Source organism: Arachis stenosperma, chromosome 6, assembly GCF_014773155.1.
Source record: "Arachis stenosperma cultivar V10309 chromosome 6, arast.V10309.gnm1.PFL2, whole genome shotgun sequence".
NCBI classification, from domain to species: Eukaryota; Viridiplantae; Streptophyta; class Magnoliopsida; order Fabales; family Fabaceae; genus Arachis; species Arachis stenosperma.
Window position 1 is genome coordinate 139,694,317 of NC_080382.1, and position 26,905 is coordinate 139,721,221.

The window sequence follows — 26,905 nt, forward strand, 5'->3', positions numbered from 1 at the left end:
TACTCTTTATATTCTGAATAATGTTCACTTATAAAGTTTTATTTATTCACAAATTAAGTGTTAATTTAAAAAAATTATACACCATTAATTATTTTTTCTCAAATATACTCATATTCAATAACATGATTGGAAAATGCCAAAGAGAGCTATATTAGTAGAATAATGGAAGAGATAGTAAATGAAAAAATTTAATTAATAATGATAATTTGATAAAATGCTTTTGTTTGATAATGGAAGGAATAGTTAAATTTTATTTTCACTATAATAATTATTTTGTAAATCATCATATAGTTTATCATATTTTTAATTAATTTTTAATATTATTGAATTATTTTTATAATAATAATAATAAATATCTAATTATGAATTTTTATCTAATAATATTTTTTAATTTAGTAAATCAAAGACTATTCTACCACAAATTTAAAATTCCAATATTTATTTAAATAGACGAATGAATTGATCACTCGACTAAATCAATTATAACTTTAAATTAAAAAATTTCATTAAAAGTTAGTAAAATTATAAAAATTAATTAATAAGATAGTTAAATCTAACAATTATCTATAAAAGTATCTACTCATATTATTTTAGGTTAAATATGAAGAATTTTTTAGAATGTGTAATAAGATGGTCTATAGGGCAGGCAATAGATAGGGTAAGGTTTGGTCGTTTGGACTCTATTCTAACCCTACTCACGGGTTGAAAATTTTTTTAAGATTTTACTCTATTCTATTTGTAGATTGAGAATTTTTCAATTATAATCCTACCTGCACCCTAAAATTTTAAACCCTACTCTATTTGATCCTACCTACAGAAAAATAAAAAATTCAAACAAATATAAAATTCAACTATTCTAAATTTCATACATATGAATAAAATAGAAAATAAAAACTTAAGTTCAAATTAAAATTAAAATTAATAAAATCTAAAAAAAATTAACCTAAAATTACAAATAATATAATTATCAATTAATTTAGTAGTTATTTTAAATTTTTGTAAGAAAAAAAATTATAAATTCAACACTTACTTTCTTTACTACATACATAACTTATATATATATATATATATATATATATAGGAGTGCGGATAGAATAAAGTAAAGTATATCCTAAATTCGTATCCTACTATTTTACCCGCAGGTAAACTCATACCGCATCCTATTCTACCCGCAAGCCGCAACGAATAGAATATATAATCCTATCCAAACGGATTAGTTCGAGTTGAATACTCGCGAATAGAGTATAGATTATCAAGCCTGATTTTTAGCTGTTTCTGTTTCCATATCGTATTTCCATCGGAAAATTTCATAATTTCTTCCCCGATAAGGTTCAATCAGTTTCAATCATGCACAATAAATTGAGGAAAAGAAAAAAAAAAAAAGAAAAGAAAAAAAGCAATATAAGTGGCTGTGTAAGAGCAAGACATTATATCTTATCTCATCACTGCCAAGTAATTTTCAGCACATGAAACACATTTTTTAGATTTAATTTCAGATATTAATCATATTATCCTCATTATATTGAATAATTAAGATCATGCACCGACCGTCAGTTTGATGACACCCATTATTATATTTCTAACGCGTCTTTTCTCGACCAAAAGTTTTTATTAAATTTACTTAAATTTGTATATAAATATTTTTCATTTATTTTATTTTTTTAAAAAATAATAAGGATCAAATCCAAACATTTTTATTATAAAAAATTTGATATTATATTATAAAATTATTTTTTTAAATTTAAACTGATAAAAAGTACATAAATTATTATATTTCTAATAATAATTAGATAACAAAAAATGAAAATTTTATCTCAAAAAATATCTCATGTATATAGAGAGAGAATGAAACTTAATGCTTTTTCTTTTATTTTTTATACATAATCGTTAACTATTTTTAGGTTTTAATTATGAATATAACCCATTTAAAATTCTTATTCTTCAAATAATAAAATTAGTATATATATAGAGAGAGAAAATGAATGAAACTTAATGCTTTTTGTTATATTTTTTATATAATCGTTAACTATTTTGAGCTTTTTATTATTAATAAAATCCTTTTTAATATTATATCTTGGATTAATATTTAAATTTATCTCTGAAAAATTATTTATTTTTTATATTAATCTTCAAAAAATTATATTAGTTATAAATTTATATTAGTCTCTCAAAGATAGAAGATGAATTAAATGGTCCTTTTACTAGCTAATCAAATGATAACGTGTCATTTTAAGTGTCACGTGCAGATTAATTAATATATCATATGTTATAATATAATTTGTTAACGTGTTATATGTTAGTGCATATGTCAGATGTCATCTGATCATAATTTTATCTACAATTAAATTAATCCCTGAATATATGTACATATATGGATTATTTTTATTCTAAAAATTTTAAAAATTAATTTTTTATAATATTAAATTTTTAATATTTTTTAATCATATTAAATTTAGTTTTAACTTTTACATCTTAATAAACAAAATTTTTTACATAAAATAGTAAACATAATCAAATTATTAAGAAGTTAATTTTTCATTTATATTTTTAGATTTTACATTTTAAAATTTTAGTTTTTTGTAGTGAATTTTTTTTATTTAAATAATTTTATCAACCTGCTATTAATTATATACTAATTGTTTTTGAATTTTTAAAAATTTAATATTTTAAATTTCACCCAAATTTTAGTATAATTATTATTATTTGTCTATTTTTATCGTTCTATATTTGTTTTGGTTCAAAATTCTTTTTAACAAAAATTAACTTTTAAAAAGAAAAAATTCTCACAATCGAAAAAAACAAAACAGAGAAATCGCACTAACTAAGTAATAATAATATTAAAAAATACATGAAGATATTAAGGTTTAACAAGTAATCACATATATTAATTTTTCAATCATTAAATTCTACCACATAAATTAAAAAATAACAAAATTTAAAATTTAAAAAAATATATATAAAAAATTAAAATTTTAAAATAACTAATATATTTATTTGTTGATATCAAAAAATTAAATCTGTTAGTATATGATTAATAATAGTTTGATAAAAAGATTTCAATAAAAAGTTTTATTACAAAAAATATTAAAATTTGAAAATATAAAATTTAAAAATACAAAAATGTTTATATTAATTTAATTATTTTTATTATTCTATAGGAAAAGAATTTTGTTTGTTATGGTGTAAAAATGAGATTAAAATTAGTAAGATTAAGAAATATTAAAAATGTAATATTATGAGAAAAAATAAGAGAAATTTATATAAGGATTAATTTGATTGATTTTTAAAATTTTAAGGGACAAAAATAATTTATATATGTATTTTTTGGGATTAATTTGACTCTAAATAAAACATAGTATATTGCATAATATGTGAAAATCATCTTGTGACATGTGATATTAATATGTTATATCATCATATCATGTGACACTTCATCAGTAATAAAAATATTAATTTAATTTACATTCTATTTTTTAAGAATTAATATGACTAATTTAATCTTTTAAAAAATAAATAATCTTTGCGGCAAATTTGAGTATTCACCCACTATATTTTTAACAATTTTCCTGGTTCTTTATTTGGACTAAGGGTGAACATAGATTGGATTGGATCGGATATGACTAAAATTTCGATTTGATCCGTATTAAAATCATCGGATTTAATATCCGCGTTTTTAAGCTTGGATCCGATCCGATTTCGAATAATAAAAATAAAATAATACAATATATATATAATAATTATTAGTTAAAATAAAATATAAAAAAATATTTATTTATTTATTTATTTTTGGAGATCCGCGAATACCTACATAAAATTTGAAATTCTATCCTATTAGTATACTGTGCAGATCAAATCGGATTTGATCTAATAATCTTATAGATCGGATCGATATCCATAATTTTCGAATCGGATTCGAATAAATGTACCACATATACAGATTGAATCCGATCCACAAATACCACTAATTTGGACATTACGTCAGTTAAGTCTTATATATAAGATATTGTAACAAAGATTTCATAGCACCGCGCTTTACACGCATAAACACATTTGCAAATTGTAATAATGTCACTTGCAGCTTCTGCTTCAGCTCTCAAAATCCACTATGAAGCACGTGACGATGATTTCAAGAGACCTTTTGTGAAATATAGTCCCAACATTTGGGGCAATATCTTCCTTCAATTTGATTCCGATCCCCTGGTATGTTCTTTGTCTAATTACATATATGCATTTTCTTTTTTTTTTTTTAAGGATTTAAATGCTCTAATTAAAAGGTGTTTGGTTTGAGAAAACATTTCTTTTTTACTTTTAGTATTTTCAGTTTTTATGAAACAAAAAAAAAAGTGAAAATAATATAACTTTATATTTTGTTTGTTTTCATTTTTTATTTTTCTTCTTTGGTAAATCTTAAAATAGAAAGCTTTATTTTTTATAAAAAAAAAAACCACAAACCATATAAAGTATCACTAATTCAATAGATTTATTAGTTTTCGACGACCGACTCTGATTTTTACTCAAATAGACATGTTTAGTATGATTTTTTTTTTCCCCTTAAATTGATTGATGAACATTGGATTCTCTGCCATCACTATTTGTAGGAAGTTTATGATAATACGAGGCAACAAGATCAAGTATATAAGGAAAAAGTGAGGATGTACCTATCTTCAAGTAATAACATCCTAGAAAAATTAAGTATTATCGACTCAATGCAGCAATTGGATATTTCTTATCATTTTGAGGATGAAATTGGTGAAGCATTAGAACAAATCTACAATGATCTTGCCAAAAATAGGTTTAACCTAAAAGAAGAAAACCTTCATTTTCATTCGTTACTTTTTCGTTTACTCAGACAAAAAGGATTTCATATTTTATCAGGTACGTAAATATTTTATTTTAAAATATGCATGTCAAAAATAAAATATATAAACAAAATTTATTTTTGTTATTGGTCTATCTAAACAATCTCTGACACATCAGCAAATACTATTTATAGGATCATTTAGATCAATTATTTGAATAATTAAACTTTTTTGTCGAGTAAAAATGCATTGTCTTTTAGACAAATACTCAGGCTACGTTTGTTTACAAACACAAGACTCTGAGACAGAGACACAAAAACATAAAATCATATTTGAAAGCTAAGAGATAGAGACATTGTGTCTAAAGACACTGAATTAGTGTATTTTATATTCATCTTGACAGAAAAGACATAAAAACACTAACAAAAGACATAACTTATTTTTTATTTTTCTTTTATTATTCTTATTAATTTTTTATAATTATATTATTTATTATTATATTTTTTTTCCAATTTTTTAAATAAAAAAAGAGAATAAATTGAACATTCATAATTTATTCTAGTTTATTACTAAACAAAATACAAAAACATTGATTTTTACTGTCTTTTATGTCTTGTTTTTAGAACTAAACGTAACCTTGAAGACTGAAAAAAATATTTACTCTTAAATAATAAATATAGTATATTCTCATGATGATAGTTAATATGAGTGAACAACAGATATATTTAACAAATTCAAGAACAACAAAGGCAAGTTCAATAATGAAATGATTGGCCAAGATGTTCAAGGAATGTGGAGTTTATATGAAGCTGCACAATTAAATATTCAGGGAGAAGATATATTAGAAGAAGCAATTGATTTCACATATGCTAATCTTAAGTCCAGGATCATGATGAATAATCATCAATTGAGCCCAACTCTTGCTACACACATTGATCAATGCTTAAGGCAACCTCTTCACAGGGCAATTCCAAGAGTAAAGTCAAGGTCTTACATATCTCTCTATGAAAAAGATCCTTCTCATAACAAAGATCTTTTAGCCTTTGCAAAATTAGATTTTAATATGCTACAGAAAATGCACCAAAACGAAGTTGGCAGTAACACCAAGTAAGTATACTACAACTCTAGAGCGTTAAATATATATATTGGTAATTTTTTATTATTAGTTGCTAACAAAAATAACACACATGGTTATTAAGAAAGTTTAGAGTATTTTCAAAAGCCAATAATTATATAAAAAAATTCAATATATTTTATGTAAATATTTTTTGACAATTAATGAAAGTAAAAGATATTGTATCAAAATAATTATTTTTAGTGACAGTAAAATTTAGTCACTTTTGTTGCAATGTGAATAATGTGTGCAGGTGGTGGAGAGAATTAGAGATGGCTAGAAAAGTTCCCTACACTAGAGATCGTGTGGTGGAGGCATACTTCTGGTCACTAATAATTCCTGAGCCCAAATATAGCATTCATAGAAGAATATTGGGCAAATTGATCACATGCATTGCTACTCTAGATGACACTTATGATAACTATGGCACAATTCAAGAACTTGAGCTCTTCACTCAGGCAATGCACAGGTTCATCATTTAGGTTATTAATAATAATTTATGCCATTGGAAAAATAACTAAAAAAATGTTTGTCATCATGATGAATGATTCTATTATTTATTATTTTAGATGGGATATGGGTCATATCGAATCTCTTCCAGAGTGCATGAAAGTGGCATTTAGTGTGGCTCTAAAACTATGTGATGAGATAGAGTTGGAGACTGCAAAGAATGGAAAATCCACCCTGGTGCTTCAATATGTCAAACAAGCTGTAGGTTTCTAATCCGTCCATAATATATATCAAAATTTTAGTTAATCTATATGCATATAATTATATAGGTAAAATATATTTTTTGCTTTTAATATTTTTTTATAATTAATTAAAATAATTTTAATTTTATCTTTTTTTCATATTTTCTAATAATAAAAAAAAGTTATTCAAATAAACTTTAAAAATAACCACTCAAATTGGTTTATAACAAATTTTAAATCGAATATTTTGATTCTTAAATAATTGTTTAGAATTATCATTGCTTTTTAATAAATCTTTATCAAAAAAGTATTTTGATTTTCTTTGTAGCATCCACTTTTAGTTATTTTTTCTGGTAGAAAATAATTATTTTATTTTTAACATTTTATATATTTGATGATAAAAAAATTATTTAGTTTAAAAATAGGTAATATTAGCTTTTTTCTATTAATAAACACATTAAATAAATTAAAGGAATCGATAGAATAAGTAGAAGAGTAATTAGTATATATAAAAATAAGATAATTGATAAGGATTTTTTTGTCCACCCACTTAAATTTATTTAAAATCAAGATGTATATGTTTCAAATTATTTAGTCTATGCGCATATTGATTATCAAAAATATTATTCGTACACTGAAATCGGACACATTATGTATTTATACATAAATATATGTGTAATTTAATTTATTTTTAATATATATTTTGTAATTTAATATGTATTCTATACTGATAATTAATTTTAATAACTGATTTTAATATACACTTAACATAGTTAATCAATTATAACTAAACAATCTTTTAAAAATTTGATTATTCTACATTTCTACTTGTAGTTTTTCAATTTTGTACAAGGTTATTTAGTTGAAGCAAAATGGTGTGATGAGAAGTATGTTCCAACATATGAGGAGTACAAGATTAATGGAATTGCAACTTCAACATGCGCACTTCAAATGACAATATTAATTGGTTTGGGAGAATTTGCAACAAAAGATATCTTTGATTGGATTTTGAATAATCCAAAAGTCATGAAAGCTGTATCACTTATTGCCAGACTCATGGATGACTTAGGCACACATAAGGTATAAATTAAAGTGTCCTTTTTTTTTTAATTCCTTTTGTTTTTTTTTATAAGGTCGATTTTATCCTTTTCTAAGATAATTTCATTTTAGAAAAACTAATTAATTTATAACATTATCGAATGGCCAAGTTGATCATCCTCATAGAGAATAACTCAATATTTCTAATGACACTTGTAATTAAAATATTCTAATCCCTTTAGAATTTTTAATATATGCATTGTTTATGTTAGCTAGTAAATTGAAGTGGTATATAGAACTATGCATATTTTTATCAATTTTTATTTTTTAAGTAATTTTATGTATTAATTTTACTTGTGATAAATTAAATTAGAATTAACTTATTATTGAGTTATTAATTGAAATTTACACTACAACATTTCTTAGCTATTGCAACATATATTACAAATAACACTTGAAAAGTGTTGTCTAAACCAATTAAACACAACACTTAATATTTGTTACATAAAAATAAAGCTGTTGCAACTCTTTTTTAACAACACATCATAACTATTCCTTTTGATAAATTAAAAGTACAAGTAAGAAGTGTTGCTTTTGTAAATTAAATAAGCAACATTTATGATATTTATATATTACACTTTATAAGTGTTATTCTTAAATTTTTAATAAACTTCTTATTATAAATGTTGTCAAAAATAAATTAAAATTTTCTCCTTAAAATTTTGACCTACCTTCTAAATATTTTAACAAAAAATATTTTTTTCTTCTTTTGACTTAATACAAAATACATCTTTATAATTTATATATTATTTACTGATTTACTGATTCAAATCCTTATAGTTCAAAATAAAATTGGAAGTCCTATTTTCAATTAGAAACCCTAACTCCAACAATTAGAAACGAAGAAAGAAGAAAGGGGGGAATCCGAGGGAGAAGGGAGATCGGGAAGGGAGGAGGGACCGTGCTGCGTCCTGCCGCCGCCATCACCGGAGAGAGAGAGAGATCTGGGGAAAGCAGAGGAGAGCGGAGAAGAAGATCGCACCGGCGTGCTGTGCCTCACTGCCGCCGCCGCGTCGTTGTCGGACCGTGGAGAGAGAGAGAGCGCGTTCGCGGAGGGAGCCATGGGAGAGAGTAACGAGCGCAAGCCAGGACTGGGAGGGAGAAGGCACCGTCGTGCATCCTCGTTGCCGTCGCTGGAGATCTGGTCGTCGCCGCCGATCGTCCTTGAGCCGCGTCGGAAACAGAACTGCGAACGGAAGGGAGCGCGAACCATAGCCACGGACGGAGAAGAAAGAGCGCGCGCGGAGGAGGTGAAGCCGTCGTTGTCACCGTCGCGTGTGGAGTTGCCGCCGCGCCTGGTCTCCGTTGCTGCTGAACTTCAACCGCCGCCGTTCCTGCCGCCGTCAAGCCTCGGTTAGCACCGCCGAAGCTCCTGCCACCACTGTCGTTGAGGAAGCTCACCGGAGTTGTTGTAGGCTGCCGCCGCTCTATCTGGTTCTGTTTTGAGTTGCACAGCCATGTTCGTGGCCGCCGGGGATAGTGTTGTGGCTGCCAGGAGTACCAAGGACATTTGGTTAGTGATCTGCAGCGAACCACTTTAAAAATTTGTGCTGATTGTTCTGAGGTCAATTGTTATGCTATTGAGACTTACCCCCGCTTAAGGAAAACTTGGTTTCGCCTTCCCATTCTTGAAACTCATTTCAGTTTACTCCATAGAACCTTTTCATCTGCTGCTTCGTGAGTTTCTTACTGTAACAATATTATCTCTTAATATCAACTGGTAACATACACATTGATTTTCGAGTTGAAATCACAGGTTGTTTTATCCTGCATTGAAGGCAGTCCAGCTGCTCGTGGTGGTATTCATCAAGGGGATGAGTTGGTTGAGATAAATGGTATCAAACAAATATCTGATTTGCATTCTTTTCTTTTTGATGAAGCTATTCATTTAAAGATACCAGAATTAGCAAGCTTATTGCTTAGATGTTCCCTTATATAGAATCCTGGGGTTGTTTCTTTATGCTGCTAAACATTTTCTTTCTGATACGACATTTCATCAAATTTGGGCTTGTCTAAGTCTATTTTGGGGATTAAACTATGGGTCTGAAGAGAAACAACTGATTTTCTTTTAATAAATGTTGATTATGCAGGGGAGAGGCTTGATGGCCTTGATAGTGAAGCTGTAGCACAGAGGCTTCGAGGGAATGCTGGAACCACCGTTACAGTAAAGGTTCGTTAACTATCAACATTCTATTTATTTTCTAAATATAATCATTCTTTTTTCCTGCTAATAATCCTTGCCAAATGCTTTGAAGCACCCTAGAACCCCTCCAACTAATCCAATTAGTGACCGATTTAGCTACCGATGACAAAGCCAATCTAGTTGGTCGCTAAAATCGGTCACTATTTTCCAATTCGGGATTGATGGCTGTAAGGTTTCGTAATTTCTCCTTTCATTCTAGTCTTGATCGCACTGTTTGAAATGTTCTTTCCTTCTTAATATTGCAATCTTCATCAGCTTAATTAGATTTTACTCTACTGTTTTGATCTGTTGCTTGCTACGTTGCTGGATTGAGATTCAACAAGTAATTTAAGTATAGCTTTCAACAAGTAATTAGACTTTTTATATGTAGTTGAAGCTTCTGGTGTAGAATCATATCACAAACACTGATTGTGATATAAACACAAGCATGCACACTGCATCATGTGCTGAACTAGGAAGATGATTGCAACAGGGATTGGTTATGAATTTATCAGACAATTAGACATGATCACATCACATGAATATTATTTCCAAGAATCTAGCATTTGAATGCCATATATCTGGTTCCCTTTAACATTTCAGTTGAATTATAAGTTCACCTCCACAAGTTCCATTTCATATTCACTGTATAATCTAATATACAAACACCAAACGTGTAATGTACTAATAAGAGCTTCGGAAGAGACTCTAATGCTTGCTGAACCTATGGCTGGTAGTTGTGCCTGCTCATACAAATTTGGTCTTTATGTGATGTGCTGCTGCTTGTTTCAAATAATATTATGTAGATAAATGTTATTTAAAAGTAGTTTGCCTCCTTGGCTTGCACAGCACAACTGATCCTACTACTGGATTCATATCCAAAGAGTTGCCAAGTGAATAGTGGCTATTTTATGTGCTGCTCCAAGGAAGCCTTTCAATATTATTATATTTACAACAGTTTATTCTTTTAGTTTTCTAATCAGTGAAACAAGTTTTTAACGTTATCATTTCAATTTAAGAACATCCCCCGCCCCCTTTCCCAAAATTTCAAGAAATTTATAAGTATACATTTTTTTTATATTGTTGTATGATGCAACCAGTGAAAAATGAGTCAAGTTTGTTAATATTGCAATTTAAATTTTGAAGCTTATGATGAGAATTTTGTATCAACTTTATTGAGGTGAAGTTTGGCATGTTTTTTGTTTCTTCAGAGTACTGACCAGAAAGCTTTGAAGAAGATATTGGTAGCTGCACATGACAGGTCTCAAAAGAAGGTGAGATTTCCATTATTTCTTTAAAAAACAAATCAAATATGAATGTTGAGAGAGATTATGTCGGAGAGCAAAGTTAACTTGTGATGCCAGTATAATGAGTTATTCTTTCTTTTCCAATTTTCTGTGTTATTGAACTTAATCAAACCTGTCTCTTTTCAAATTTTACTGACTGCTTGTGTGTACACTTCTTTGATAGGTTGATAAAGCTATAGAGGACATACAAAAAGATGAAGGCAGGGATACAAAGTGAAGGAAGGCAAGCATGTGTTTCCACACATGTCAGAATTGTGGATTTGATTAAGCAGACATTGAAGCTGTTAACTCCCTTTGTTCTTCATGTTTATTGCATGCAGCTGTGTGAATCAGACATTGAAGCAGTAGAGGAAATTAACTTTTCAGTTTCTGAAGTGAAGAGCAACTACAAGGTAAGATTTTCCCTTTCTCTTGTTTATTTGATGACCTAGTAATGGCTTTAGTGTCTAATGGTGAAAAACTGAAAGTCTATCATGTTTATATTGTTATGGTCTTAATTCTTATCCTCTTAACTATTTCTATATTTCTCTATTTTTTTTGGCTCTTCCTAAAATTGCTACATTTGATTTTGATGGGTGTCTTGCAAAAACTGCTGTGAATAAGTATGCTTGAATCTGAAGTCTAAGATTTGCTATTATATTTATTGATGCTGTTGGATTTATTATCTTTTATAAATTACAACCTTTAAGGTTTGTTTAAGGTCTTCTCTAATCAATATATCCAACGGGATTGGCTTTAGAATTAGTGTGGTGATGAAGATATGAGTAGTCCGCAAAAAGTTCCTATAAGTTTAATAAATCTGCTTCTTGTTGTTACATTAGAGAAGGTTTAAAAAAAACACTGCACGAGTCCATGGTAATTTCTGTTCTTGTAGCTTCCCTTATCCAATACAGATTATAGTATCTTATTAATTGAAGTTTTGAAGCTGCATGATATAGTGAACTCAATCATTCATGTTTGCTTTCCACTGGATAATGACATTTTTATCTGGGAGTTAAGGCTACGCGATGGGATGCCTTGGCCCTTGGGTTATTTCTCTTAACTGGAAAAAGATTCACAATATTAAGTTTTCAACTTATGTCTTAAATTATGTACTATTATAAATTCTCAGTGTTGATTACACTTGTTGTGGGTAGGAACCCTTTGTCAACATCCCAGAGGGTACTATTTGAGAAGCTTTGAAAGTAGTCCTAGGTATTACACACTCTTTAACTTCTTTACTACAATGTTAACCCTTAGCACAACCTGTTGAGTGATATATTAATCTAACGTTATTTGCTTGCATCAGATGTTAGAAACCACCCCTTGCTAATTCATTCATTGTAAACGAGGGAAAGTAATTTGATAATTATGGTCTCAAATGAGGTCAACAGGACTTCTCCGGAGATATTTTTAAGTTCACAACTATTTGAAACCTGTACTATTTGTTGTAATTTGTGTTTGAATGGCATGTTTTAATTTGTTTTGCTAATTTTAAACATGTTTTAATTTGCTTCTCCTCTCATATAAAGATCTTAAAGTATGAGCTAGTAATTTGCTTTTATATCTATATATCATAAAGAAATTTTTATTATAATTTTTCAGTTTTAATACTATACTTTTTTGTTGTGTATTATTTGCAGATTTAGCATATGAGACAAGTCAAGCATGGATATTAAATATGCAAGTAAATTGATATTTTTTTGATAAATATTACTTACTATTTTGTTATGACAATTATTGTTAGACAAGAATTTTATTATTTTGTTGAGAATTATTGATGAACATGTATTTCAAATACTAATTAAACCTTTTAATATCTATTTTAATTAGAATTTTATTATTAGTTATTTTGTCTCTTTTATAAATTTTATTATTAGTTATTTTGTCTCTTATTTATTAAATAATTTATTTTTGTGTATTTTTATTAAAAAGTAACTTTTATTTTTACCAAAGAGGCAATCCTTCTATTAGTTGTATATTTTGAATATTAGACAACACTTGTATGGTTGCATATCCAAAAGAAAAAACAACACTTGTATAGGTTGCATATTCAAAAGAAAAGGCAACACTTGTATAGGTTGCATATCCAAAAGAAAAGGCAATGCTTTAAAGGGTTGCATATTCATAACTAATAGGCAACACTTTAAAGTATTGCGAATTCAAACTTATAAGCAACACGTAAAAGGGTTGTATTTTATTGCAAATAAGCAATACTTTTTAGAGTGGCCAAAATATAAGAGAAAAGACAACACTGAAAAAGTGTTGTCTCAAACACACCTTTGAAGTGTTGTTGTTTTTCAACCAAAGGCAACACTTACCAAGCGTTGCTCTCAAAAGCAACGCTTTTGAAACAAAAAAGTGTTGCATTGATCTAAGGCAACGGCTGCATATGCAACGCCGCTCAAAAACGTTGCCTTAGGTCCAAAAGTGTTGCCATAGATCAAAAGCAACTTTTTATCAGCTTTTAGGCAACACTTTTTAAATGTTGCCTCAACCTTAAAATGTTGTAGTGTTAGCTAGGGATTAATAAAAATGTTGTATAAGTATATTAATTTACCGGTCTTGACACTTTAGACATAATATAAGCTACAAAGTTTAGGATTTGTTTGATTATTTGTGTTTTAATTTTTTTTAATTTTCATAATTTTATAAAAAAAATTAAAAAATACCAAAAGAGGAACCAACAATATTCTTTTCTTAAATCAAACATGTCCTTATATATTTAGTTTTTGTACTCCTTTCTCTAAATATTTTGAATTGAAGTCTATGCCATGCATGAGGTAGCTTCCATATTTTGCATAAATTAAATATAATAATGTCTGTAATCACATAACTTATTATCTAATTAATGTGATTTTATTTATCTACAGGTTGAACAAGAAAGAGAACATGTTGCTTCTGCAGTGGAATGTTGCATGAAACAATATGATGTTTCAGAAGAAGATGCATATAAACTCATTCAAAATGAAATTAAGGGTTATTGGAAGGATATAAATGAAGCTTGCCTAATCAATTTAGATCACATTCCAAAGCACGTGCTTGATTTAATTCTTGGCTTGGCACGTGCGGTTGAGTTCACATACTCAAATTTAGACGATGCCATGGGAAACTTTGAGGATAAATTTTCAAACGGACAACTTTCCAAAGATTATGTTGTTGCACTACTTTTGGATCCTATTGTCTCTTAATAATTTTATCCAGAAATTCAAAGTGAAAGTTGTGTCATATTTTCCATGCTCGGTTACATTTTACTTCCTAATAATCATTGTATCATGAAACTCAGCTTATTATGTAATATCTTAATTTGATGTTTAAATTTTAATCATTATTGTATCATTTTCTGGCTTGCGCTTCCCCCACTTCCCTTTCCGTGTAAAGAGAGGCTATTATCAAGAAAATAATTATTAGGTTAAATTAAGTATTATGGTAATCTTAATAATTTTATTAAATTTATAATTAAATTTTTATATTAGTATTAAATTTGTAATCACATTTTTATAATTCTAAAAAGTGTAACTTAACAAAATATGGTAAGGCATATTTATTAGTAGTGCGAGATAAATAATTAAAAATACTTTTGTAATGTTTATTGTTAAAAAAGATTTAATACAAATTTTAAATTGGTATAGGAACCAATATGTTGAGGCATATTCGTTTTTAATGTTTGTTAGTTCAATTATGTTAGGTATATACCAAATTAAAATTAGTTTGCTAGAGATATAATTATTTATATTGTTTTTTTTATCAGTTTAAACTTTTGATATAAGTGATTTTATGACATGGTATAAGAATTCTATATCCAAAAAATCAAGAATTCGGTTTTTAGTGAATTTCAAAAATAAAAAAAAATAACATACGACAAATAAAAAAAGAATAGAAGCTTATGCAAAAATCAAATTATTTCCCAAAAATAAGTTATGATATCTATTTATTTCTAAAAAAAACGATATTTTTTGCTTTTATTTTCTTTCTTAATTACAAAAACAGAAACAAATTATTCAAAAAATAGAATAAGTATTTTAAAAAAAAAATCATTTTTGCTCAAAAAGCTTAAACAAACCAACCCTATATTCCAGTTAGTTTAGGTTATCGAGTGATGTGGTCAACCATTTTAAACCATGCAATAATTCGATCACAATCACACATGGAAAAAATGTTCGGAAAAAAAAAATGAAAACTTAAGTCTTTTATAGGTGAACGTTAGCAATAAATAAGGATTGAGAAAGAGCATCATCCACATATCATATGCACTAAGAATAATTAGATTAGAAGGGCCAAAGATGGAGCTTGCTTTCAAATCAGTCAAATATTTGGGGTTCACATTTGTTAATTAAGAACATCAACACATGATGAGAAAATTGTGGTAACTTAATGTGGAATGCTACTTGATCAGAAGATATCAAATACAAAACGTGGTTTAGATAACTTAGTTTGACTTTTGAAAGTCTCCCTTTTCTTTTGTGTAGTTTTCTTTTTCTATGATCTATTTTCTTCCACATATTTTAAGTTAATTATAATTTATTTATTTCTTGCCCAATATATATATGTAGAGAAGAAGCTTGTCATTTTGATTGTTGATAATAATTTTTGGGTTTTTTTCTTTTTGAGAGGGAGAACTCACTTTCTTATTCTTCTCTCTCTTGTGGTCAATTATTTTTATTTTTGGGGGGCATTGCTGGGTTTTGGTTCTAAGCAAGGGCTTGCCAAGCCCCTTCTGCATTGTCCGTGTAAGCTTCTTTTTTCTTTGCATTTTATTTTATTCTTCTTAAAAATATCATTTTATTAAATTAAATAAAGTAATTTTAGATTATTACTTTTAAATAAAAAACGTTTTTTTCTTGTTTTGAAAAATGTTATCCATACATGTTATATATGAGGCATTGTGTAAAGTCGCCATCACTCTTTCTTTTTATCAATACAGAATCTGCCATTATTGATACCATTCAATTAAGATTTACATTAACATTTAGTGGTAAGAAAAATTTAATGGAAAATGTTTTATTTCCACGTTCAAGTTACTCAATAATGTTTTTTCTCTACTGAAATTGGAAATTAGAACTTTAATTAATAAGAAATTAGAAGTGATTTAGTGGTAAGAAATTTTTGTAGTACACATATAAGATTCTAAATTCAGTTAAATTTCTTGCCACTAATAAATACCAACAGCAAGAAAAGAAACCAAAAGTAAAAAAAAAAAAGTCAAAATTTATTTTATTTAGTATTTATTAATTATAAATTTAAGCTTTTTTTCTATTTTTCTAATATTATTAGAAAAAAAATACTTATAGTCTTATAGATAAAGTACAATTTTATTTTTAAAATTGATATAAGAATTGTGCTTTTCTAACCACCAAACTCAAATAATTGTACTAAAATACTAAAATATTTTATTTTATGTTTTATGTTACAAGCTTGTGGTTAATAGTTACTTAGCTTGCATTATTTCCACGTGCTATGAATGGTTTTCATGTTATCTACAATTGAGGCTGTTATCTCTCTCGTGGTCCATTGAAATCTTCTATTCTATTTATAGGAATTTGATTTCAATAAAGAGAATAAATTAATTAATACAAACATGCTATTAAGTATTAAACAGTAAACACTGCTCTTTATGGGATTTTGCAGCATGAATAAAGTTTGTTGGCCTTACTTTGATCCTGAGTTTGATAGTCTCACTGAAAGAATATATGGCCCACCGTAAGTAATTCTTAAAAAATTTCAAGAGCTCTTCAAATTATAATTCAATTCTTAATTTATTTAATGCTAACTGAGATAGCACCTCTTAATTAATTTGTATTTTTTTCACAGTTGCCGAGTCAGCATTGACAATGAGAGCATGGATGGATGCACAGTAGTGAAGGTATGTTTCTTATTACAACAATTAATGGAAAAAAAAGTTTTATAATTAATTATGAATGGTGATCATAACACTCTTATTTTTGCCATGGTAATGAATTATAATAGGATAATGCTAGGGAGCCAATGACTTAAGTGTACAATGTGTACAATGGGCTAAATTTTTGGTCCATGAATAAAATGAACATCACCATACTAGCTAGAATAACCATCCGATACCAAGGATAACCATCCGGATACCAAGGATAATAAACATCTCAATAAAAAATTAAACTGATTTTGGGGTTCACCAAGGATCGAACTCTTGACCTTTCGAATCTAGAACTCTAATATCATATCTGAAACCACTCATCCCAAAAGCGTAACCTGACAGGATAATGTAACACTAATGGTCATATCTCTAATACTTCTTAAACCTCCATTGTACACATTGTACGCTTAGGCCATTGGCTCCCTAGACTTTTTCATTATAATAATCTGTGTAACTATAATTGCGACTAAAATATTTTCATTGTGGTTGGTGTTTACCACTATATATACATTGTTGTTGAGTAATATTAAGAGTAACATGTTCACAATGTGTTAATTTTCAAATGATCTTCTATTATAATATGTTTTAGGAAAAGTATAAATAAATAATAAAAATATTAAACAATGTGAACAATGGATATATAAGATGTTTAATTTACCAGGTGTGCAGATGGTTATTCTAATATTAAGATTTAGGTGAGTAATTTAAAAGTATAGTGTGTTTTTATTTTATTGAGCTAATTTTAGAATCCATTATTCACATTATTTACAAAAATTATTGTCTACTTAGCAAAGTCCTATTTTTTTACCTTAGATAACATTTAAAAAATATTGTAGGAAGAGTAAAAAAGAGTTGTCTTTAATCTATAGCAACACTTTTAGACTTGAAGCAACATTTTAAAAGAATCTTAAAAATGTCTCATTGCGTTTGGTCAAAATAATGCTTTTAAAAATAGCTCTTCAAAAGCATTGTCTATTCTAAAACAAAAACAATACTTTTAGTCAAATTCTAATACAATATTTATTAAGCGTTCTCTTTTTTATTAATTTTACCGTTAATGAAAAATGTTGCCTATTCTATTAGTATCAAGACTAAATTATTATTTATAATGATGAAAAGTAGTTCATTATTGAGTAATTTTGTCGAAAGTTTTGGGTACTTTTGTTGAATTAAGCAAAAATTTAATATTTATATAATTTATAGTTACAATTGCCAATAATCAAATTTCTTTATGGTTAGAAACACTAAATGATAGAGCATAATGCATAGGGTAGTGCTAGGGAGCCAATAGTTTAAGTGTACAATGTGTACAATGGGTTATTGAGTTATAAAATAAACATCACCTATACTATCCAGAATAACCATCCGAATAATAAGGATGAGTTCACCAAGGATCGAACTCTTAACCTTTCGGATCTAGAACTCTAATACCATGTCATGAACCCACTCATCCCAAAAACGTAATCTGACAGGACAATGTAACACTAATACTCATATATCTAATACTTCCTAAACCTCTATTGTACACATTGTACGCTTAGGCCATTGGCTCCCTATACTTTCTATCATAAATATGTGACCATTTAATTTCAGGTAGATAGTGTTAACAAACAAGGTCTTCTTTTAGAAGTGGTGCAAGTTTTGACGGACATGAACCTTCAAATCTACAAAAGCTTTATTTCATCTGATGCTGGCTGGTTCATGGATGGTACGCATTGAAACTTGTAAAATTTTTATTTACATGCATGTTTAAAATGATAAATTTTATTTATAGAATTTCCTCTAATTTTGTTCATCCTAAAAAATTTCAGTGTTTCATGTTAGAGATGAACATGGCAACAAACTAACCGACCAGAAAGTCATCAACTATATCCAGCGGGTACTGCAATTTCCCACAACATTAAGAGGGATTTAATGGTTATATTTTCTCAAAATTATTTATATGAATGCAGGCAATAGGAAGATCAAGAGGGTTTTCATCTCAATTATCCTCACAAAGCAACAGCATCATCTATAATCCGTACATGACCACAACAAATTCCTACTCCTACAACAACAATAATGTCTTCCCATATGATGACCACCCAAATGAGCAGCATACCGCCATCGAATTGACCGGAGCCGACCGCCCCGGCCTGCTCTCGGAGATCTCGGCTGCCCTAACGGACCTCCATTGCAACGTAGTTGAGGCTCATGCATGGAGCCACAATGCCAGGCTGGCATGTGTGGCCTACATTTCAGATCAATCCACGGACACGGCCATCGATGACCCTAGTCGTCTGGCAACAATCCAGGGTCATCTCACCACGGTGCTTAGGGCAACTACGGACCCTAATGAAAAGGGTCTGGATAGTAGCCCTAACCACCCTGATGTGAAGACCTCGGAGTTTCTTGGTGGCGAAGGCACCATGACGACCGTGGAGAGGAGGTTGCACCAGATGATGCTTAGTGTTAGGGACTTTGAGAGTCCTTCAACAAAAGAGAGAAGGAAGAGAATGGTGAAGATTGAAAGCTGTGATGAAAAGGGTTATTCAATTGTGAGCATAGATTGTAAGGACCGTCCAAGACTCATGTTTGATACCGTTTGCACCTTAACGGATATGCAGTACGTCATTTTCCATGCTTCCATTAGCTCCCATGAAGCCTATGCATTTCAGGTATTTATATATGAATATTCTCCTCAGTGATCTTAATGATGAATTAATTCACTAGTTTAATTATTTTGGAATTTGTTTATATATAGGAGTATTTCATCAGGCATATAGACGGATATGCTTTGAACACAGCAAGCGAGAAGGAAAGAGTAATTAACTGCTTAGAAGCAGCCATAGAACGCCGGGTTTGTGAGGTAATTAATAAACTCCACCATTACAACTAACCACCAATTACTCATAATTAATTAGGTACTTAAGTAATAAACAATGATTATTGAAATGCAGGGAGTTAGGCTAGAATTGTGTGCAGACAACAGAATAGGGTTGCTTTCTGACATAACAAGAGTTCTGAGGGAGAATGGTGTTGTTGTGGTGAGAGCCGATGTAGAAACTCATGGAGACAAAGCTGTGAATGCATTCTATGTGAGAGACATATCAGGGAAAGAGGTTGATATTGATTACTTCAGTAAGTCTCTGAAGAGAGAAATGGGTCCAATATTCACCCTCCATGTCAAGAATGAGACTCCTATCACCATGAGAAGAGCAAGCTCAAACTCATCATCATCAAGTTCAAGCTCATCAGGCTCTGATGATGAATGGTCTAGTCTCTCTTTTGGAGGCAAATTAAGGTACCGTATAGGACAACTTTCTCATCGCTTGATTCATGTATGAGACAAGTATGTAGTAGAAGCTAAGTTCTATCTAGTTCAGTTCATCTCATCATGTAATGTATGCGTGGAAATGCTAGTGAAATAAGGGGGAGACAAAAAGAAAGGAATGAAATTACAATATTTCTTTCAATTGTTTGTATATATACTAGATGGCCCCTATTTTCAAATCCACTGGATTTCCTATTGAGAGATAAAAATGAAGATGGAGACCATAGGAAAATGAATGGTACAAGTTCACCCACTACTTATGTAAGAAGTAATAGTATGCCAATCATGCTTACAATTCAAAACCGTAGAAAATTTTCTGATTTAATCTCTTTTGTTAACACCTATTCCTATTTCAAGGCCTGGAAAATAACATACAGCTATGCCTATGCTTATATGATATATCGTATATAAAAATTGGAGAAAATAACAGACTGCTAAATAAAGCCTATGGCTATAAGATATAAAGTCTACTTAATTAAGTTCTATATTCAATCTCCTTAGCCATATAGAGTGCAAGATCATGTGAAAGGCATCATATCTCTTAGCTGGTTGATTAAGTGTGAAATGTCTCCTCACTGCCCTTACTCCTTCCTTAAGCTTCCAATACCTCTCCTCTGGAATTGCACTAAGAACATCTTTCAACCTTGGAATATCCGAAACATCCATCTGAACTGAAAATGCCTCCCATCGAAGCACATCACTGAAGGGCAAAACATAACCCTCTGATATGATCACAGGAACACACTCTGCATAAATTGACTCAACTATTCTTGGGCTAGCAACTTCATGCCCACTTGGGCAAAGGCAGAACTTTGAGTTGAGCAAGAAGGAGTAGTAGTCCATGCCCTTAGGGAGGTACTCATATACACGAATAAGATCATCATCATTGTTGTTGTTCAGGTTTTTCCAGTGGTGGAGGAGTATAGGCCTAATTGGGCCGTGTTCTCCACCAGCAAAGAAAGCAAGGTAGCTTCTTGGGGTGTTGTCTTTTGGAGGTGAGAGGAGTTTTGGGGAAACTTCACCTCCATAGAGGTGAATTTCTGGTAAGGATACATCTTTTCTTGGTTTGAAGCCCTCTGAAGTGTTGGCATTGCATAAGACTCGGATTGAGTTGTGGTAGAGAGAAGGGTTTCCCTTTGATGCATGAGGAGCCTGCACAAAATCACAACATTAGAACCTAGTTGTAAGATTAAAACTACTCTACTTGGAAAAAATGGAACAAAAGAAATTAGCAGTTTAGTTTAGTATTGTTATGTTATTTCTCTTTTTTTTATGTCATTTTTGAAAAGATAAAGAAAATTAAATGAAATTCATTCTGCAAAACAATCTATACTAGATAGTTATGTTGAAAAAAGAGTGCAAGAAATTAAAGAGGGATAGTATTGATTGTTACAAACCCAATCATGACAAGCAAGCATGAAGTGGTCTGCACCAAGAGTTCTATTCCAAAAGGGGTACTTTGTAGAGACCACTCTGACATAATCAGAGACAAACTGCTTTAAAGGAGTGAGATTGTAAGACAATGGAGTGTAGAGGTACTTCACCATCCAAGTCACACTGAATGGGAAGAAGTAAACATGAGCCAAATTGGGGTCATGTGTCCTAAACTTCCCTCCACGTACACCATGCTCTAGCTCTTGGATGAACCTTCCCTCAATTGAGTATATGTCCTTGCACGGGCCATCATGAGTTATTGGAAGTTCACCATCTTGGTATACGTATATCTTGAACATTTTCTCCATCTCCAAGTAGCTCCTGTAATATGTTAGATATAAGAATTAATTTTTATTTACACTTAGTCTATATTTTATTTACACAAATAACAAAAGTGTTTGGCTTAACCGAACTTATGTTAAAAAAAACATTAGTATATATATTGTACTTTCAAGTATCAATGTGTGTAATCATATATAACGAGTTAAAATACTAATGTGTTTTCTTTTTCAAAAGAGATTTAAAATAATGCGTTGAATTTTGGTCTTTAGTGTTAGTATTTTTTTATTTTGGTCTTTAGTGTTAGTATTTTTTTTTATTTATAATTATCTGGGTATAGTATATAACAAGCAACAAGAATAACTATGATTATGTTAAATATCAATGATAACATGAACTGAGATATACTGAAATGATGAAACACGCTTGGTCCCAATGTGACTACGATTAATAATAATTCAGATGTTAATGTTTTCCACTGTTGCAAAAGGTTTCCTTTCTTTGCCATGGACGCTTGGCTTAAACGTTAATTTTAATAATACATAAAGTATGCACTACTAGTAGTACTTGATTTCTTCATAATGATAATGTTGATACAAAACGTAGGAGAAATACTACCAAGAGGACAAAGTAAATAATGCTAGTTATTTAATAATTAATATCCACATTTTTTATAAAGCTAAGGTACACGACAGAAAGATGGATGAGCAAGAAAAAATGAGTAATGGTATGCATCCAAATTTTTTTATAAACTAAATCTAGCTAAATTAAACAATAAAATTTAAAATAATACTATTTATAATTAATTTTTGTTGATATTAGATCAACTTAATTAAATTTAATTAGTAAAAATATTTAAATATATAATATTATTCTTAATACCCAACTATAAATAAACCCTCTGGATGCAACAGAAAACCAAAATCATCCATAGTTTCTTAATATATGACGATAAATAATCTTAAATTTTATTTTATGTAAAAGGAATTATAAACACAAATGAGCTATTACCAAAAACACCATAAATTTTTAACTAAAATATAATCCAAAAATTTCATCTTAAATCATACTTTAAATAAAAAAATACTCATGTAATAACATTTTTACATAAAAATAACATTATAAAACTATTAAATAACCCAATTAAATATATTCGATAAAACATATCAATTTAACTAATAATTTATAATATCATCTTTATATAAAAATATCATAATTAAGAGTATCCACCTAAATTAAATATCATCATCATCATCATTCAATGTACTTGATGCTTTGCTCCCAAAGGGTACATCAAATATCATCCGTTAAAGTTATTGATTAATTACCAAAATTAATGAATAGAGATAAGTTGAGCTATCATTTAGGAAAAGTTTATGGCATGTGTTTATTAGTTTGCGACGAGGACGGCTGATAAGGCTCTAACATAACAAATGCTTATATTGTGCAAGGTTTAGGGTTATGTATGTTTCAGTTTAAATAGAGTTCACAAAAAAACAAAAACAAAACAAAGATAATATGCATTATATAATTTTTGTTTTTTCGTGATAAGTTATGTATGGATTAATAGAATACGAACTTCACTATATTATTTATTCATAACTAACAAAAGTAATTTAACCTAATTAGATTAAAAAACAGTTTACATAACTAATATTTTTTCGCTAATATATAATCAACAGCTTTTTTTCGCTTTTTCTCTTTTGTTAACTATCAAAGCATACATCGATCTTAACTATAACTACATGGTTTTATTGTTTTCTTATATGTTAATTATTAATACTCTTACATTAATAATTCAATATATTCGGCTTAGTTTAGTAAAATTTTTATTTTTTAAAAGTTGTAAAATTTATATTTGATCAATTAAATTAAAAATAATTTTTAATAAGTACAAATAATAATAATTATATTTAATAAAATTATTTTTAAAATTTAAAAATATTATAATAAATATAAATATAAGAGTTAAATTTAGAATTAATTAATGTACAAAATTATATTAGACTTATTAATTTTAATAAGTATAAATTAATTTAAAACAAAATTTATTTAAATGCTTTTAAAAATATTTTTATTAACTTTTAAAAACTGCAAATACAAATATATAGACATATGGATTTTTTAATTTATCAAACACAACAAAATTAAAAAATACAAACACTTCTTAAAAAAAATTATCAAACCAAAACTACATGGGTAAGACGCTAAGCACTTTATGACCCCTTTCAGCAAAAGAAAAGAATCATTAAAACAAACAATGGGGGTTTACCAGCTACCACACAAGTCCACCACTATGGAATTCTCTCAATAGTAATAATGAGAAAGCTACGTACATATGAAATATAGAAAACTAAAGGGGTTTTCCGCAGAAGAGGTATCATAATCATAAGAATGAGTATGGACTATGGAGTTCTGAATAGAATCAATGAATGCTATAGTCTAGCAGCACTTCACATTATTCCATTTCGTATATCCGAAGAAAAGATTATTTCGAGTTTAAGGAGGCGAATATCTCGCGTACGGTGACTTATACGCAAAGCAGTGAATAAATTTGATAGATAGATGCTTCTTTAAAAATAATGAGATTTTTTTTTTTTTAACTTATACATATATATCCATTTATTATTTTTGGTGTTTAAAGTGTTTTAAAAATTATAGGATAATGACAAGATTGTGATAACCCGCATTTTTTATGTGTATAGATCCGTGTCTTTAAAATTAAATATATACACAAAAAATTATTTATATTATTATTTTTTTATAGCATTAGTTGTTAAATACAAGCATATAGACTAAAAAAAACTAAAAATATAGTGAATTTATTCTTTAAAAAAGATATATGAATTTAAATAAAACTAAAATTAAAGTAAGGCTTCTAAACAAATTTATTTCTCTTTTGTCAGAACCTAAGAATTCATTACCAGTAACAATGCAACTGATTCCATCCAACTGTTACTTCTTCTATTTATTTATTTATTTCATTAAAATTATTTAAATTAAGAATAACCACATGGAAAGAACGAAAAAAGTATCAAACAAGAAAATTTTCACTAATATGCTAAAATGATTATCAATTATCATTACATATACCGTTTTAAAATATTTAAATAATTTTTCAAGCTTTGTTTAATATAAAAATGTTATAAATAATCTCACAAAAGTATACTAGTAGAGATGGCTAATTATCAGAAAATTTTGCATGCATGGTGTATTGCTTATTATCCAATTTCGTTGTACATTAAACTATTAATCCCTTGTCCTTTTGTGTTATTACTTACAGTATTAAGGTCAATTTAGTATTTACTGCAATTTTACATTTACAATATTTATTTTTAAATTCATTTTCTGAAATAACGCACATACAGTTATGAATAATAAGAATGCAGAACACATGCGATCAATCTAGTATTATTCAGGGAGAGAGAGAGTCATTACCGGTAAAATAGGCGGGAGTTACGATACACATCTCCGGCGGGAATGTAGTGGTCGCCGCCGTCGTCAAATCCGCCATCTCCGTTACCTACGGTGGTTGCAAAAGTGCAATTGCTTCTGTCAATATCTTCGTCCGATGCTGCTGCCGCCGCCTTTCTTATCGAAGCTCGAGCTCCCGCCAGCTCTTCTTCAACTTTTCTCACTCTCCTCTGTTCCATTAATCCAACACAAAAAATGATTCAACTAAAACGACGAAAATTTCAGAGTAATGCCAGTAAACGACGTCGCGTATAGAATTAAATTGAGAGAGAGAGAGAGAGATTGGAGCTCACCGTGGCAGTTCGTTCTGCGGTATTTTTCTGATGAATAACGCCGGTGGCTCCGACGGCGAAGTGCGGATGATTCTCGCCGAAAAATTTGGTTCGGAGACGATCCGTTGGAACGGAAAATCCGGTGGTGGAGGCGGCGGAGAAGGTGGTGACGAATTGGAAGAAGTGACCGTGAAGAATTAGAAGAATGAGGAAGAAGAAGGCGAGAAGAGAGAGGGGTGCAGCGAAGAAAAAACTGCATCGAATGTTCATTTTTGTTTACGTGCGTGGCAGGAAGAGTGCGGTTTGGGTGTTTACTGTTTCTTTTCTTTTTCTCTATAATTCTAATTTGACGAAGAAAGATTGCGACGGAGAACGGCTAAGAAAGTGAAGTGATGCAGAATGCAGCTAGGGACGGAGGTCCTATTCCTTTAGCTTCATGTTGCACATGCCCCCCCCCCCCCCCCCCCCTTTATATATCCACCACCTACACTTATATAGTTATATAAAGAAAAAATATTATATATAAAATTTTAAATATTAAATTAAATACAATCATTTTTTATTATTGTCTTCCTAACATTGTTAAAGAAAATCATTTTATATATATATATATATATATATATATATATATATATATATATATATCCTTTAGCAAAGGAATTAACTAAAAGCAATTAATCAAATTATTATTAGATAATTAGTTTAATCCCCACTAGGGCACCAAGTATATATTGGCAATAGAATACTTGATGGTTTCTTGTATTCCAGAAATATACATCTATGGAGATTGGAGACGTAACATCTGGTAAGTAACTGAACAAAAATATTATACGGCATCAAAATTTATTATTTTTTAGTTATTAATTAATCATTAATATTAAAAATATGAGACCAAATATATCATTAAATTATTAAACTAAAAAAATTAAATTAATAATTAAATAATAATAAAAAAATATTAAAATTTGCTCACTTCCTAATATTTTTTAATCGTAAATTTAGACGCTATACACCTGATGCTAATACCTTTTTTTTTTCCTTTTTATTTCGTAAAATAGAACAGCCACGTTTT

General features: G+C 29.1%; 3 protein-coding genes across 3 annotated transcripts; 2 read left to right on the forward strand and 1 right to left on the reverse strand.

Moving 5' to 3' along the window:
• The first annotated feature begins 4,065 nt into the window (after positions 1-4,065).
• Positions 4,066-14,362, forward strand: LOC130934810 ((-)-germacrene D synthase-like). Its single transcript, XM_057864341.1, has 7 exons — positions 4,066-4,200; positions 4,599-4,875; positions 5,519-5,906; positions 6,167-6,382; positions 6,483-6,624; positions 7,440-7,685; positions 14,045-14,362. The coding sequence occupies exons 1-7, from the start codon at positions 4,066-4,068 to the stop codon at positions 14,360-14,362; spliced, it is 1,722 nt and encodes a 573-aa protein (XP_057720324.1).
• Positions 14,363-16,800: 2,438 nt separating this feature from the next.
• Positions 16,801-20,387, forward strand: LOC130934811 (ACT domain-containing protein ACR2). The gene is made up of 7 exons (XM_057864343.1): positions 16,801-16,871; positions 16,983-17,034; positions 18,655-18,769; positions 18,873-18,940; positions 19,014-19,718; positions 19,805-19,909; positions 20,001-20,387. Exons 1-7 carry the CDS (start codon positions 16,801-16,803, stop codon positions 20,385-20,387), a joined length of 1,503 nt encoding a protein of 500 aa, XP_057720326.1.
• A 297-nt stretch (positions 20,388-20,684) lies between these two features.
• LOC130934812 (probable glycosyltransferase At5g25310) lies at positions 20,685-26,103 on the reverse strand. The gene is made up of 4 exons (XM_057864344.1): positions 25,855-26,103; positions 25,526-25,731; positions 21,772-22,129; positions 20,685-21,526 (listed from the first exon to the last, which is right to left on the reverse strand). Exons 1-4 carry the CDS (start codon positions 26,101-26,103, stop codon positions 20,846-20,848), a joined length of 1,494 nt encoding a protein of 497 aa, XP_057720327.1. The 3' UTR covers positions 20,685-20,845.
• Between the last annotated feature and the right edge of the window lie 802 nt (positions 26,104-26,905).

Coding starts and splice junctions, on each gene's coding strand:
- LOC130934812 (XM_057864344.1), bottom strand. CDS start 26,103: ATGAACATTCGATGCAGTTTTTTCTTCGCTGCACCCCTCTCTCTTCTC. Junction 25,732..25,854: donor CCGCAGAACGAACTGCCACG/GTGAGCTCCAAT, acceptor TTAATGGAACAG/AGGAGAGTGAGAAAAGTTGA. Junction 21,527..21,771: donor TGCTTGCTTGTCATGATTGG/GTTTGTAACAAT, acceptor GATTTTGTGCAG/GCTCCTCATGCATCAAAGGG.
- LOC130934811 (XM_057864343.1), top strand. CDS start 16,801: ATGAATAAAGTTTGTTGGCCTTACTTTGATCCTGAGTTTGATAGTCTC. Junction 18,941..19,013: donor TCATCAACTATATCCAGCGG/GTACTGCAATTT, acceptor ATATGAATGCAG/GCAATAGGAAGATCAAGAGG. Junction 19,910..20,000: donor TAGAACGCCGGGTTTGTGAG/GTAATTAATAAA, acceptor ATTGAAATGCAG/GGAGTTAGGCTAGAATTGTG.
- LOC130934810 (XM_057864341.1), top strand. CDS start 4,066: ATGTCACTTGCAGCTTCTGCTTCAGCTCTCAAAATCCACTATGAAGCA. Junction 5,907..6,166: donor GAAGTTGGCAGTAACACCAA/GTAAGTATACTA, acceptor TAATGTGTGCAG/GTGGTGGAGAGAATTAGAGA. Junction 6,625..7,439: donor TTCAATATGTCAAACAAGCT/GTAGGTTTCTAA, acceptor TTCTACTTGTAG/TTTTTCAATTTTGTACAAGG.